The sequence below is a fragment of the Myotis brandtii genome, unplaced genomic scaffold (assembly GCF_000412655.1).
Source record: "Myotis brandtii unplaced genomic scaffold, ASM41265v1 scaffold494, whole genome shotgun sequence".
Classification (NCBI taxonomy): Eukaryota; Metazoa; Chordata; class Mammalia; order Chiroptera; family Vespertilionidae; genus Myotis; species Myotis brandtii.
Genome location: NW_005368860.1, coordinates 2,356,795 through 2,369,398, shown reverse-complemented (window position 1 = coordinate 2,369,398; position 12,604 = coordinate 2,356,795). Strand labels below are relative to the sequence as shown.

The window sequence follows — 12,604 nt, the reverse complement described above, 5'->3', positions numbered from 1 at the left end:
GCCGACGGCCGCTTCCTGTGCGACCGCCCGGGAAACCGCACCTCCGCTCGCCCTGCCCCTGCCCCGCCGCGGGTAACCTTGGACTTGTGCGAAGGCCTGGGCCTCCGTTTCCTTCTTTCCGAAATGCGGGGTGCTCGTCTGTGGTCGCTTCTGTATCGACGGGGTGTCCCGTGACGGGGAAGTGTCCGCGGTAAATGACATCCAGACGAGAGGGGCAGGGTTTTGAATGTCCGACCCTGCAACCCTGACCAAAACCCCTTATGGAGAAGGCGATGTTTATCAGGAGTCCTAAATGTTCCATGAATAAAGTAGAGGTATTTAAAGAAAAAACGTGGCTAGAAAGTGATGAGGCTTTTCCAAGAGAGACTTCTGAAAAGGAGTTTTGGTGGCATTTGCAGGAAGTGCTGAAAAGCCTCATGTTTGACTCCCCGTCTCCACTTGCATCATCAAAGTGAAAAGCACTTATGCGTGAAAGAATTTAAGTCCTTGCACCTTGGCACGTTTGGTGGGTGAGGTAATTCTTGCGATGCGCTCTCAGGAGGCGAGTGCTTTGAAGTGTTGCTGATAGTGGGTCCTCACCAAACCTCTCCGAACGATGAGCCATCTGTTGCTTCTTTATTCGGACAAAAGGAGAGTGGTAATGTCGAGTTTTGTTCTTAGCAATAAGTAGCAGTGTTTTACAGATGATACTTTACTTTTGCAAAGCATTTTCACTGGTATTATCTAACCTAATGTCTATCTAACCTTCAAAAATCCCTGAGGTGGGAGGTGGTATTCTCATTTTACAAATGAGAAAACGGGGTCAGAGGTTGTGTTTTGCTTTAGATACACAGCAAATAAGTGGTTGCCAGAGCCTAGGCTTAAAAATCTTCTGACATCAATAGTGGTTGACTTTTCTCCGCAGCCCAGCTGCAATCCAGATACAGAATGGTATAGTGATGATCACACGCTAGATCTTAAAACTCACAGATGTGAACGTGCTGTTCTTTAGCACAAGACTTATCGGGAACGCACCAGCTGCTGACACCAGCTATTCCTACTGCAAAAGTGTAGTGCCCTCGTTATCTGTGGCAAAAGCGGAGCTGTGCGATTTCGTAATGTATACAAATATCACCTGAAACTAATACGTTATGCACTTGAAACTAATGTAATAATGTCAATTATACTTAAATTTAAAAAGCATTCGCTAGCTTTAATATTTCATACTTAACATTTTATTGAATTCTGACAGTTATGGGTGAAGTGCAGTTAATGTTAAAATGAAATTAATAAGAAGTGGGGCTGTTGGGAAGGCATTTTATTCCTGCCAGTAAGAAGCCACTCATCGTACCATAAATTAACGTGCAGTTACTTATGTAGTAAGGTGGTCCCAGCTGAGTCTGACTGCCAACCCTGCCTTCACCCTCCCCAGAAGAGAGCAGAAGATAACAGACTTCTAGGGCACTTGATCAGATTTGGGATCAATGGGATAACCAAGTGCAGCTTTGGAAACTAAGTAATCACATATAGCAGGACTCTCTGAGGGTAGGAGGATGGCTATCCCCATTTCTGATTTGAGAAGAGTCCGTGGTGGAGGAGGAAAAAAAGGAACTTTGTTTGAGAGGATTCACATGTCCATTGCCCAAATAGTGTAGCTGCTGCCTTGTTCTTACAGCAGGTGACTGCAGAGTCTCTGAAAACCCTTTTGGGACTAGGTGCCGAGAATTTTAAATGCAGTGCTCTCAGAGTTGAGCTAGGGAACTTTAAGGAAAAGGAGTATTCTCCTTAAGTGAATAATTTGTGGTTTAAGAACATTGAACAAAAGTAATAGTATTTTCTTTGTACCCTATCCTGCTTCTTATTTTTGTAGTGAATCATGGAAGTTTGTATTTGATAAATCATAAGAATAAGACGTCAGGCAGGTTACTTGGTTGTGTCATGCCTCCCTGTTCTTATCTGTATCTTTTTAAAGATGGACAGTAATGGTATTTCTCTCGTTGGGTGTTAAGGACAATAAATGAGATAGGATGTAAGCCCTAGAACAGTACTTGGGACCTAGTAAGCGTTAGCTAATAGTAAGCTTGATAGTTTAAAAAAATTTTTTTTAATACTTAAATTAAAACCATACTGTGTTGCCCAGCTGGTGTGGCTTAGTGGATTGAGCGTCATCCCATGGACCAGGAGGTCCTGGGTTGGATTCCGGATCAGGGCACATGCCCTGGTTGCAGGCTCCATCCCCAGGAGGAGGCATGCAGGAGGCAGCCAATTGATGTCTCTCTCTCATTAGTGTTTCTATCTCTACCTCTCTCTTCCTATCTGAAAATCAGTAAGAACATATTTCTTTAAAACAACCATACTGTGTTACAGATATTTTGGTCTTTTGAGGGCATCAGAGAAATGTTGACACTGTTTATTTGAAAATTTTTATCTCAAAATATACTCTGGGTCAGACTTTATGAGAAATACAAAATATTTTTCAGATCCATCACCTGGCTGTTCCTTAAATTGTGCCAATGTAATTATGCTAATTTTTCACATTTGTAAGTGATAACGTTTTTTAAAAAGTGGCTTTGGTGCTAAAAAACAACAACCCCAAAACATTCTGAATAAAAGCAAGTAAGGCGCATTCAATGAGGCATCTGTTGTTTTTTGAGAGTGGCAGGTTTGTGTGTAAAAGATACCAAAGGATAGTTAAAATTAATTGTTCTACCTGTGTTTTTGTGTGTGTGTGTTTTTTAGTAATTGTAGAACCTTTTAAAAATAATTTATATACTGCTGTATATAAATCTTAAACCTTGGCAGTCTGACCTTTTTCTTTAAAATAAAATTGTAAAAATGGAAATCTATTTTCTAAGTAAAAAAAAAGCAGTACCAATTTTATTTTATTTTTTAAAATATATTTTTATTGATTTCAGAGAGGAAGGGAGAGGGAGAGAGATAGAAACATCAATTATGAGAGAGAATCATTGATTGATTGCCTCCTGCACACCCCCCACTGAGGATTAAGCCCAAAACCCTGGCATGTGCCCTTGACTGGAATCGAACCTGGGACCCTTCTATCTGAAGGCCGATGTGCTATCCACTGAGCAAACCAGCTTTTCCCTGGCCCAGGCCCTGGTTGGTGTGCGTGCCTGCAGGAGGCGACCAATCAATGTAGTACCAATTTTTATATATAGCATCTGAAGAATTTACTTTCCTTCCCTATAATAAAGCACTAAAACTGAGAGTTTCAGGAGATTAGAAAATAAAGCATCTCATTTTGGAGATCCAAATAAAATCTTATCACAATATATAGAATATTTAAGAATGTTAAGCTATTCTTAGGAGCTGTTATATGCTAAATGAAATGCAACCCAGTGCAGCATAATGCTGAATTGGCAAATCTAAATCCAAGGCAGAAAATGAAAGCATAGGACTTTGTTTTAATAGTATTACTCATATAATGATAATTCACTGAAGTGGAAAAGCTTTTCTGAACATAAAAGAAAATCTAGAAATTACAAGGGAAATTAAAATGAAAAGCTTTTATGACAAAACTTTAATTTCTTAAAAATGGCACACTGAGGGAAAAATGTCTGTATCATATGAGATTGAAGTCCTAAAAGTTTTACTTTGTCAGTAAGAAAAACTTCTGCTTCCAGAGAACAATGGGCCCAGGATAAGCAGTTCACAATAAATGAAATGCACATGGTCAATAAGCAAAAGAAAAATTACTCAGCCTCATTTATAATTAAATAAATATAGTTAAAACAAAACTTCACTTATTAGATTAGTGAAGAGTTTAAAGTTTGAATAGAAACTGGTAAGGCAAAACTTTTTTTCCCTTTCTGTAAAATAGGTAAAGTGATACAATTTTTGTAGGCTGACGTTTCTGTGTAAAGCCATTTGGCACTATCAGCTGAAATTCATCATATTCCTTTTGACACACGATTTTGTTTCTAAGAATTTGACCTAAAAATATAGTTGTACAAAGACTATGGGCAAGGATATTCATTGCAGAATTGTTGGTAATGACAAACAACAAATTGTTCATCTCAATGTCTATTAAAAGGGAATCTGTTCATTGTATTAGGTTCAGCCATACAATAAAGTTGATGAAAAGAATGAGATATAGTTATTTTTGGTGCTCTAGAAAGAACTCAGAAAACCTGTGATGTGAAAAATGAAGTAAAACAATAGTAATCAGGACTGCATAAGGATAGATTAGGTATTCTAAGCTGTGACACTATTGACATTTTGGACAAGATAATTCTTTGTTGGGAGGTGGGTGGAGCTGTTCAGGAATTTGTAGGATTTTTAACAGCATCCCTGCCCACTGCCCATTAGATACCAGTAGCACCTCATTTGAGATTGCCAAAACATGTCTCTAGATATTGTCAGATGACTCCTGGGGGGAGAGGGGAAAAAAGATTCTGGTTGAGAACCACTGGGATAAACAAATAGACCAATAGCACAGAATAGAAAGCCCAGAAATAGACTACCCAGGCATACTGGTATATAGAAACTTAATGTGTTTCAGAGGTTCATTGAGGTACGTAGAGGTAGATGTAGACTATTCATTTGTGGTCATTTAGTTATCCATATGGGAAAAATTACACTGGATCACTACCTCATATCAATATATAAACAAACAGTTCTAATGGATTAATGCTTAGATGTGAAAAGCAAACTTTAAAGAAAACAAAGGAGAACATTTTTTTTAAACCTTACAGAAGGAAAAATTCTTTTAAAATATATAAAAGCAAATGTGTAAAATATCGATAAGTTCAACAATATTAAAATTTAAAACATCAACTAATCAAAAGGAAGCATCAGAAAAGTGAAGAACAGCCACATACCTGGAGAAGATGTTTGCATTACAGATAACTGAGAAAGAATTTTTAGTCAGAGTATTTTTTCAAATGTCTGTGATTCATTAAGGAAAACAAATTCCATAGATAAATGAGCAAAAATAAATTGGCAATTCACAGACAAGAAACATGATGATCAGTAAATGCTCTTTGATAAATAATCAGAAATGTAAATTTTCAAAGGTTAAAATAACAAAACCCACTATTATTTAGTAAGATCCTCTGAGTAAGAAGCAAAAAAGAGTATGTGTGTTTATAAATATGTGCTTGTTTTATGCAAAGCTTGGTTTATTCTTCACTTAATACCAATGTGGTTTGATTCTTTAAAAATCATGTTCACATTTAAGAAATAAAAACATGTTTAATAAAATCTTAGTTTGAAGCAAGATTTTAGTTTTATCTTATTAAAAAACTTAAAATACCCTTTTTTAACCTAAAGTGAGTTTGATAGAAAAATTTTCTTTATGGTATAGTTTATCAAGTATACCAACAGATTGCTATTTCAACATATTTTATTTACCTTGTATTTCATTGGTTAGGGCTCCCTTGGGAATAAGGTAGTTATAACATTTATTTCTGGGCTCCATCTTTATTCTGTCTGGCATTGAAATGTTTTTCCATAGCTTGCTTTAGGTTATGTTTTAAAGGTTTAAGGTAGCTGGAGAGTTGTAAATATTCTGTCCTGTTTCTTTCTAATTTTTAGTCCTAAGTTTCCAGAAAAGATTATGGTATGAATGGACTTTCCACACAAAAGAACCAAACACATTGGTGTATAACGTGTGATGGTTTGTTTCTGCTTGCTTATTTTGGGTAATCCAAATTGTAAAGGCCCTGAACTCTTGATGAATTGAGTTCACATATAGCCTCAGAGATCCTGAATTGATTTAGATACCTGCTTCTTTCCTACCTCGAGAACTTTGGTGAAACTCTAATCACTGGAAATTGGGTCCCTGAGTTGTGATTTCAGTTAATTCTATTCTCCAGTGTCCCAAGTATAAAGTATCATTTATATATAGCCTTGATTACTTATGTAGGTGACCCTTACATGCTAATAAGAAACACTATCCCTGGGCTTAATTTTCTTAGGTGTACAGGGTAAATAACAAGAGTTTTATGTCTGAAGTTGTGAAAATACAACAAAACTTTAATATTATTGGTAACAGTCACAAAAGGCCAAGGCCAGGAAAGGGAATGTTGAGAGTTATTATTTGGGAATTTGACTTTCTTTTTTCCTTCTGTAAAATGAGTGTTGATTCCTCCCATGTTCCATACATAGGACCTTGAGTATAAAAGAAAATTTAAGAACCCCATGTACATGCAAACTTTGGGTAAGAATTAAATAGTTTTATACTATTGAAGTGTTTGGTCGTTATTACATCTTGAGGGTATTATTTTAGTCAAGAAAGGGTAGTATCAGCCCTAGCCAGTTTGGCTCAGTGGATAGAGCATCGGCCTGTGAACTGAAAGGTCCTGGGTTCAGTTCCAGTCAAGGGCACATACCTCGGTTACAGGCTCCTCCCTTGCCTGGGCCCTGGTTGGTGTGCGTGCCTGCAGGAGGCAACCAATCACTGTATTTCTCTGTCTTTCCCTCTCACTTCCACTCTCTTTAAAATCAATTGAAAAATATCCTTGTGAGGATTTAAAAAAAAAAAGGAATATAGTATTAGATTGTTACTTGCTAGGACACATCTGAACTTTGTGATTTGTAGTCTCACTACATTATTTGTCTACCCTCCCCCCTTTTCCCTTGGTATCTATCCTATATAATAAAAGCCCAGTGACTAAAATGGCAGAACGACCATGGCCCTTGGCCCGGCCAGCCCCACCCCCCAGTGAGTGGTTAGGGGCGATCAGGCAGGCAGGTGAGCAGTTAGGAGCCAGTGGTCCCAGATTGCGAGAGGGATGTCCATCTGCCAGTTTAGGACCGATCCGGATCTGCAGGATCGGGCCTAAACTGGCAGTTGGACATCCCCCGAAAGGTCCCGGATTGCGAGAGGGTGCAGGCCGGGCTGAGGGGACCCCCCCCCCCAGCATGAATTTTGTGCACCAGGTCTCTAGTATATATAAAAGTCTAAATGACCGTTCGACTGGTAGCTATGACATGCACTGACCACTAGGGGGGAAGATGCTCAATGCACAGGCACAGAAACATGGAACAGACTAATGAGTCTCAGAGGGAAGGGGGGAGAGGGGAGGGCAGGAAGAGATTAATCAAAGATCTTATATGCATACTAGAGGCCTGACTGGCGCGGATCGGACCGAAACTGGCAGTCCGACATCCCCCAAGGGGTCCCAGATTGCCAGAGGACGCAGACCAGGCCGAGGGACCCAACCATGCACCGGACCTCTAGTATTTGCATAAAGCAAAATGGCACTTTTTCTCCAGACATATTTCTAAAACCCAAATCATTCCTTCATTTGTGTGTAAAAATGAGTTTCGGGGTAAAGCTATTCAAGTAAAAGGGGACTGGTTATAAGTTACAACAAAGTTCATGAATATTCATAAGCAACGATTAATTTACCACTTTGTGAATAGCAAGTTGACAAAAGTAATTTACAGTCCCTGCTTGACTTTCTTCCTTTTAATTGGTATAAACTAGAATTGAAGTTATTTGACTCATCTTAGGAGATTGGTTTAAGTTTTGTCTCAGGAAAATTGCTGACTTTTTCTATGTAGAGAAAGTAATATTACATATACATAGTGGTTGAATTAATTCCATTTCCTCTCACCTTCCATGGAAAATACTCCTAATCCAGCTTTTTAAAAAGTCCTTTTAAAAAAAACACGATATTTTTAGAGAGAAAGGAAAGGAGAGGGCGAGAGAGAGAAACCGATGTGAGAACCAAACATCAGTCTATTGCCTCCTGCATGCCCCCCACTGGGGATCTAGCCTGCAACCCAGGCATGTGCCCTGACCTGGAATCGAACCGGCAGCCTTTACGTGCATGGGACAATGCCCAACCCTGGGCCACACTGACCAGGGCAGTTCATTTTATATTGAAAGGACCTTTACCCAGATATTAGCTCTCTGGGAGATTACTAGTGGCCCACTTGCTCTGGAAATTAATCAGGTGGTTTTTATGCAGAAATTTATGTATCTTCTAGATGATTGTGTCCTTTGTTCTTTTTCACAAATGACCCGACACATTAGCGTAGGATAAATTTTAAGTTCATGGGCAAAGTCATCATTTAGAGTAGCAGTCTCCAACGTTTCAGACCTCACAGACCACCGGTTGGCGACGGCCGGTTGGCGACGGCTGATTTAGAGGAACTAGCTAGCCCTTACTTTTACATGCAATGGATTATGAAATGCCTCCACTGTATGTAATATGCAGTCTTTCTTGATTGCATGCTGAAATAAGGAGGATGGATAGATATTTTATTTGGAGTGTGTCACGTTTTCTATACTCTAAGCTCTAGTTTCTTTTTTTAAAAATATATTTTATTGATTTTTTTACAGAGAGGAAGGGAGAGGGATAGAGAGATAGAAACATAGATGAGAGAGGAACATCGATCACCCGCCTCCTGCACACCTCCTACTGGGGATGTGCCCACAACCAAGGTATATGCCCTTGACCAGAATCGAACCTGGGACCTTTCAGAACGCAGGCTGATGCTCTATCCACTGAGCCAAACCGGTTAGGGCCAAGCTCTAGTTTCTTAGCTTTGTCTGACCTCATATATATCAATTTCTAAGTGAGCTGTATTTTGTAGTTTCCTTTAAAAACATAATCCAGAATTCAACAGAAACATTTAGTTCCCCAATGAATAGTAATTGCATTTATTTTCTACAAAATATTTTGTGATCCATAGATATACAAGGTAGTATCCTTGCTTACTCTCAAAGACATTATCTAACAGGGTAGATGATACCTACAAACTTCAATATCGGGTAGTATATGAGTATTAGGTGTTTCACCAGGTTTTGTAGATATGCTGGAGAGGAACAGTCACTATCAGAGAAAGTGGGTCTTTAAGATGGACAGGATTTGAGCAGTCAGGGTGGGACCAAGATGACAAGCAGATAAAAATGTAAACGCAGTTGCAGTTATGGCAACGAAAGGGTGTTTTTGGGAAGAAGTCTGGAGCTATGGTGTGTGCTTTGAGAGGAGCATTATTCTAAGGCCAGCTGGATCCTTGATTTCTAGGATAAGAAATACAGATTTTAGTTATTATTACTATTTCAGAGCTGCCACAGTATTTTGAAGAAAGAAATGAAGGCATATTGGTGATGGCTTGTAGATGGATTTGGACAAGATGAGTTTTTAGTTAGAGACAAACTAATAGGTTGGTGAAAAGAAGAGATAATAGTTGTTAGAATTTGGAGACTGTCAAGTTCGAGGGTACAGGGCTAGAAGGCACCATTAAGAGAATAATGGTACCTTTCACTGAAATTAGAAATCACAAGAGCCATTTGAGGTAAGTTAAGTTTTAGAAATTTTGAATGTTACAGTTGTAATGTAGAAGTGCTAGTAGGTGGCTATTTATTTTTATTTTTTTGTCAATCCTCACCCAAGGATATTTTTCTGTTGATTTAATTTTTTAGAGAAAGTGGAAGGGAGGGGGAGAGACAGAGAGTGAGAGAGAGAGAGAGAGACATGGATTGGTTGCCTCTCACACATGACCCAACCAGGGCCAGAGATCAAGCCCTGCAATCGAGGTATGTGCCCTTGACCTGTTTTGAACCAGCTATATGACCCTTCTTCAGTCCACAGGCTAATGCTCTATTTACTGAGCCACACTGGCTAGGGTACTTGGTGGCTATTTGGATATCGTTTCCATAGTTGAAACCTTGGATAATGTTTATTGTAATCTCACTTAAAAATTTGTCAGAGCACAAAGAAAGATGCTTCTAAATACACTTCAGACCATACATTGGTTAAGTATGGAGTGGGGAGGAGGATTTATTACTGTTTTCTAAATGTTTTGGTTTTCGTAATGCTACTTTTGTAATTTGAAGAACAATAAAAAGGGTAGACTATTTGAAGAAAAAGATTCCGTAATGTATAGAAAACAAGGAACTTGAAAGACATTTCTGAAACTTGCAAGGTAATTGGGGGGGGCGGGGGGGCAACTGAATTTGGACGCAGGGGAGAATGCTCAATTTAAGGAGCAGGAAAAATAAGAGCCACCTGGAGTTCAGCTTGAGGAAAAGGAGGAATTAGATGTAAGTATAAAACTTAAACTCAATTTCCTAAAGAATACTTTTAAGAAAAAGAATTTTAAGATTTAATAGGAACAAGTGTTTTCCATTTTGGTTATTTTTAATTGTAATGTTTTTGTCATGGAATTATTTTAATTATTTTTAATTATAAAATTTAAAAGGACATGTTCTTTAAAGATTTTAAAACTTATTAAAATGTATGTCATTACAAACTCAAAGGTAATTTAGTGCCTGGGTATATGGTACTATTTAAATTACTTTGGAAATTGTAATTCTAATAAGATTTTTAAAAATGTTTTGTCTGTCCTGTTGAACTGACTTTACAAAACTCTTTTGGCCTTTAAACCTAAATTGCCTTGAGGCTTAATGTTCATAATTTAATTTCCTAAAGGTAGACTATAACTATTAGTGGGAAAATATTCTTTAAAACGTTTCACATGACCTTTTTTTCTTTTTTTTCAGGTATATTTGTATCCAGTATTGTTCTGATATTGTCACAGCGATCACTTTTCAAGTTTTACATGTACAGCGCAGCCTTTCTATTAGCTGCAACTTCAGTGTTGGTAAATTATTATGCTGTTTTGCACATTGACTTCTATGGTGCCTACAACACGTCAGCTTTTGGAATTGAACTGCTTCCTCGGAAAGGGCCCTCACAATGGATGGCACTCATTGTTCTACAGCTAACATTTGGAATTGGATACATTACACTACTCCAAATTCATTCCATCTATTCACAATTAATTATTTTGGATCTCTTGGTTCCTGTAATAGGCTTAATCACAGAGCTACCATTACACGTCCGGGAGACTTTAGTTTTTACTTCTTCCTTGATTCTTATATTAAACACACTGTTTGTCTTGGCAGTGAAACTTAGGTGGTTTTATTATTCCACACGGTATGTTTATCTTTTAGTGAGGCACATGTATCGAATTTATGGATTACAATTATTAATGGAGGACACATGGAAGAGGATCCGTTTCCCAGATATACTGAGAGTCTTTTGGCTAACAAGAATTACAGCTCAGGCTACAGTGTTAATGTACATTTTAAGGATGGCAAGTGAAACTGATTCCTTCTTTATTTCTTGGGACGATTTCTGGGACCTCATTTGCAATCTTATAATTAGTGGATGTGATTCTACACTAACTGTGCTGGGCATGAGTGCTGTAATTTCCTCAATAGCCCATTATTTGGGCCTTGGAATATTGGCCTTTATTGGATCAACTGAAGAAGACGACAGGCGACTTGGCTTTGTAGCACCTGTTTTATTTTTTATTTTGGCTCTTCAGACTGGTTTAAGTGGGCTAAGACCAGAAGAGAGACTTATTCGCTTAAGTAGAAACATGTGCCTTTTATTAACTGCAGTCCTGCATTTCATCCATGGAATGACAGACCCCGTATTAATGTCTCTCAGTGCCTCTCATGTGTCATCTTTTCGTAGACATTTTCCTGTGCTCTTTGTCTCTGCTTGCCTGTTTATTCTTCCTGTTTTACTCAGTTATGTTCTTTGGCATCACTATGCACTAAACACATGGTTGTTTGCCGTTACAGCCTTCTGTGTGGAACTCTGCTTAAAAGTAATTGTTTCTCTCACTGTTTATACGTTATTCATGATTGATGGCTACTATAATGTCCTCTGGGAAAAGCTTGATGATTATGTCTACTATGTTCGTTCAACAGGCAATATTATTGAATTTATATTTGGAGTAGTAATGTTTGGAAATGGGGCTTATACTATGATGTTTGAGTCAGGAAGTAAAATTCGGGCTTGTATGATGTGTCTACATGCGTATTTTAACATCTACTTACAAGCAAAAAATGGCTGGAAGACATTCATGAATCGTAGGACTGCTGTTAAGAAAATTAATTCACTTCCTGAAATAAAAGGGAGCCGCTTACAAGAAATAGATGATGTCTGTGCAATCTGCTATCATGAGTTTACTACATCTGCTCGTATGACACCATGTAATCATTATTTCCATGCACTTTGCCTTCGGAAATGGCTGTACATTCAAGATACTTGTCCAATGTGCCATCAAAAAGTATACACTGAAGATGATATCAAGGCTAATTCAAATATACGTAGCAACAACGGATTTATTGCACCTAATGAAAATGCAGAGGAAGCTGTAAGAGAGGCTGCTGCTGCCGAATCTGACAGGGAATTGAATGAAGATGACAGTACAGATTGTGAGGATGATGTTCAAACAGAAAGAAATGGAGTGATTCAGAATACAGGTACAGCAGCTGAAGAATTTAATGAGGACACTGACTGATTAAACAGCATTTACTAATCATTGAGGTTATTTGTTCAAAATTCAGTTCATCCAAAATGGAGTTAATATGCTTCACTTCATTGTGTAACCAAGCACAAAAACAGTCAATGTTGAATCTGTGAATGGTTTTCCGTTTACTGTGATGTGCTACTGTAAATATACCTCTTTAATTACTTCTGGTCTCTTTGGTGACCTATTTAAATTTGTGTACATTATTGTACATAGAATAAAATGTTTTCACGTTTTTATGACAAAATTTGAACAAATAGCTTTTTAATAGATATAACGATAATACAGTGCGCCAACTGTGCCAAAGATTCCTAAATGAAAG

At 38.0% G+C, this 12,604-nt stretch overlaps 1 protein-coding gene across 1 annotated transcript in view; it reads left to right on the top strand.

The window, feature by feature from the left end:
- The window catches only part of RNF139 (ring finger protein 139), a 12,942-nt gene extending 407 nt beyond the window's left edge, over nt 1-12,535 (top strand). Inside the window, exon 2 of the mRNA XM_014548064.1 lies at nt 10,457-12,535. Coding sequence (XP_014403550.1) covers nt 10,516-12,273 — 1,758 coding nt within the window. The 5' untranslated portion in view covers nt 10,457-10,515 and the 3' untranslated portion in view covers nt 12,274-12,535. The remainder of the gene's footprint in view (nt 1-10,456) is intronic.
- The last annotated feature ends 69 nt before the right edge of the window (nt 12,536-12,604 follow it).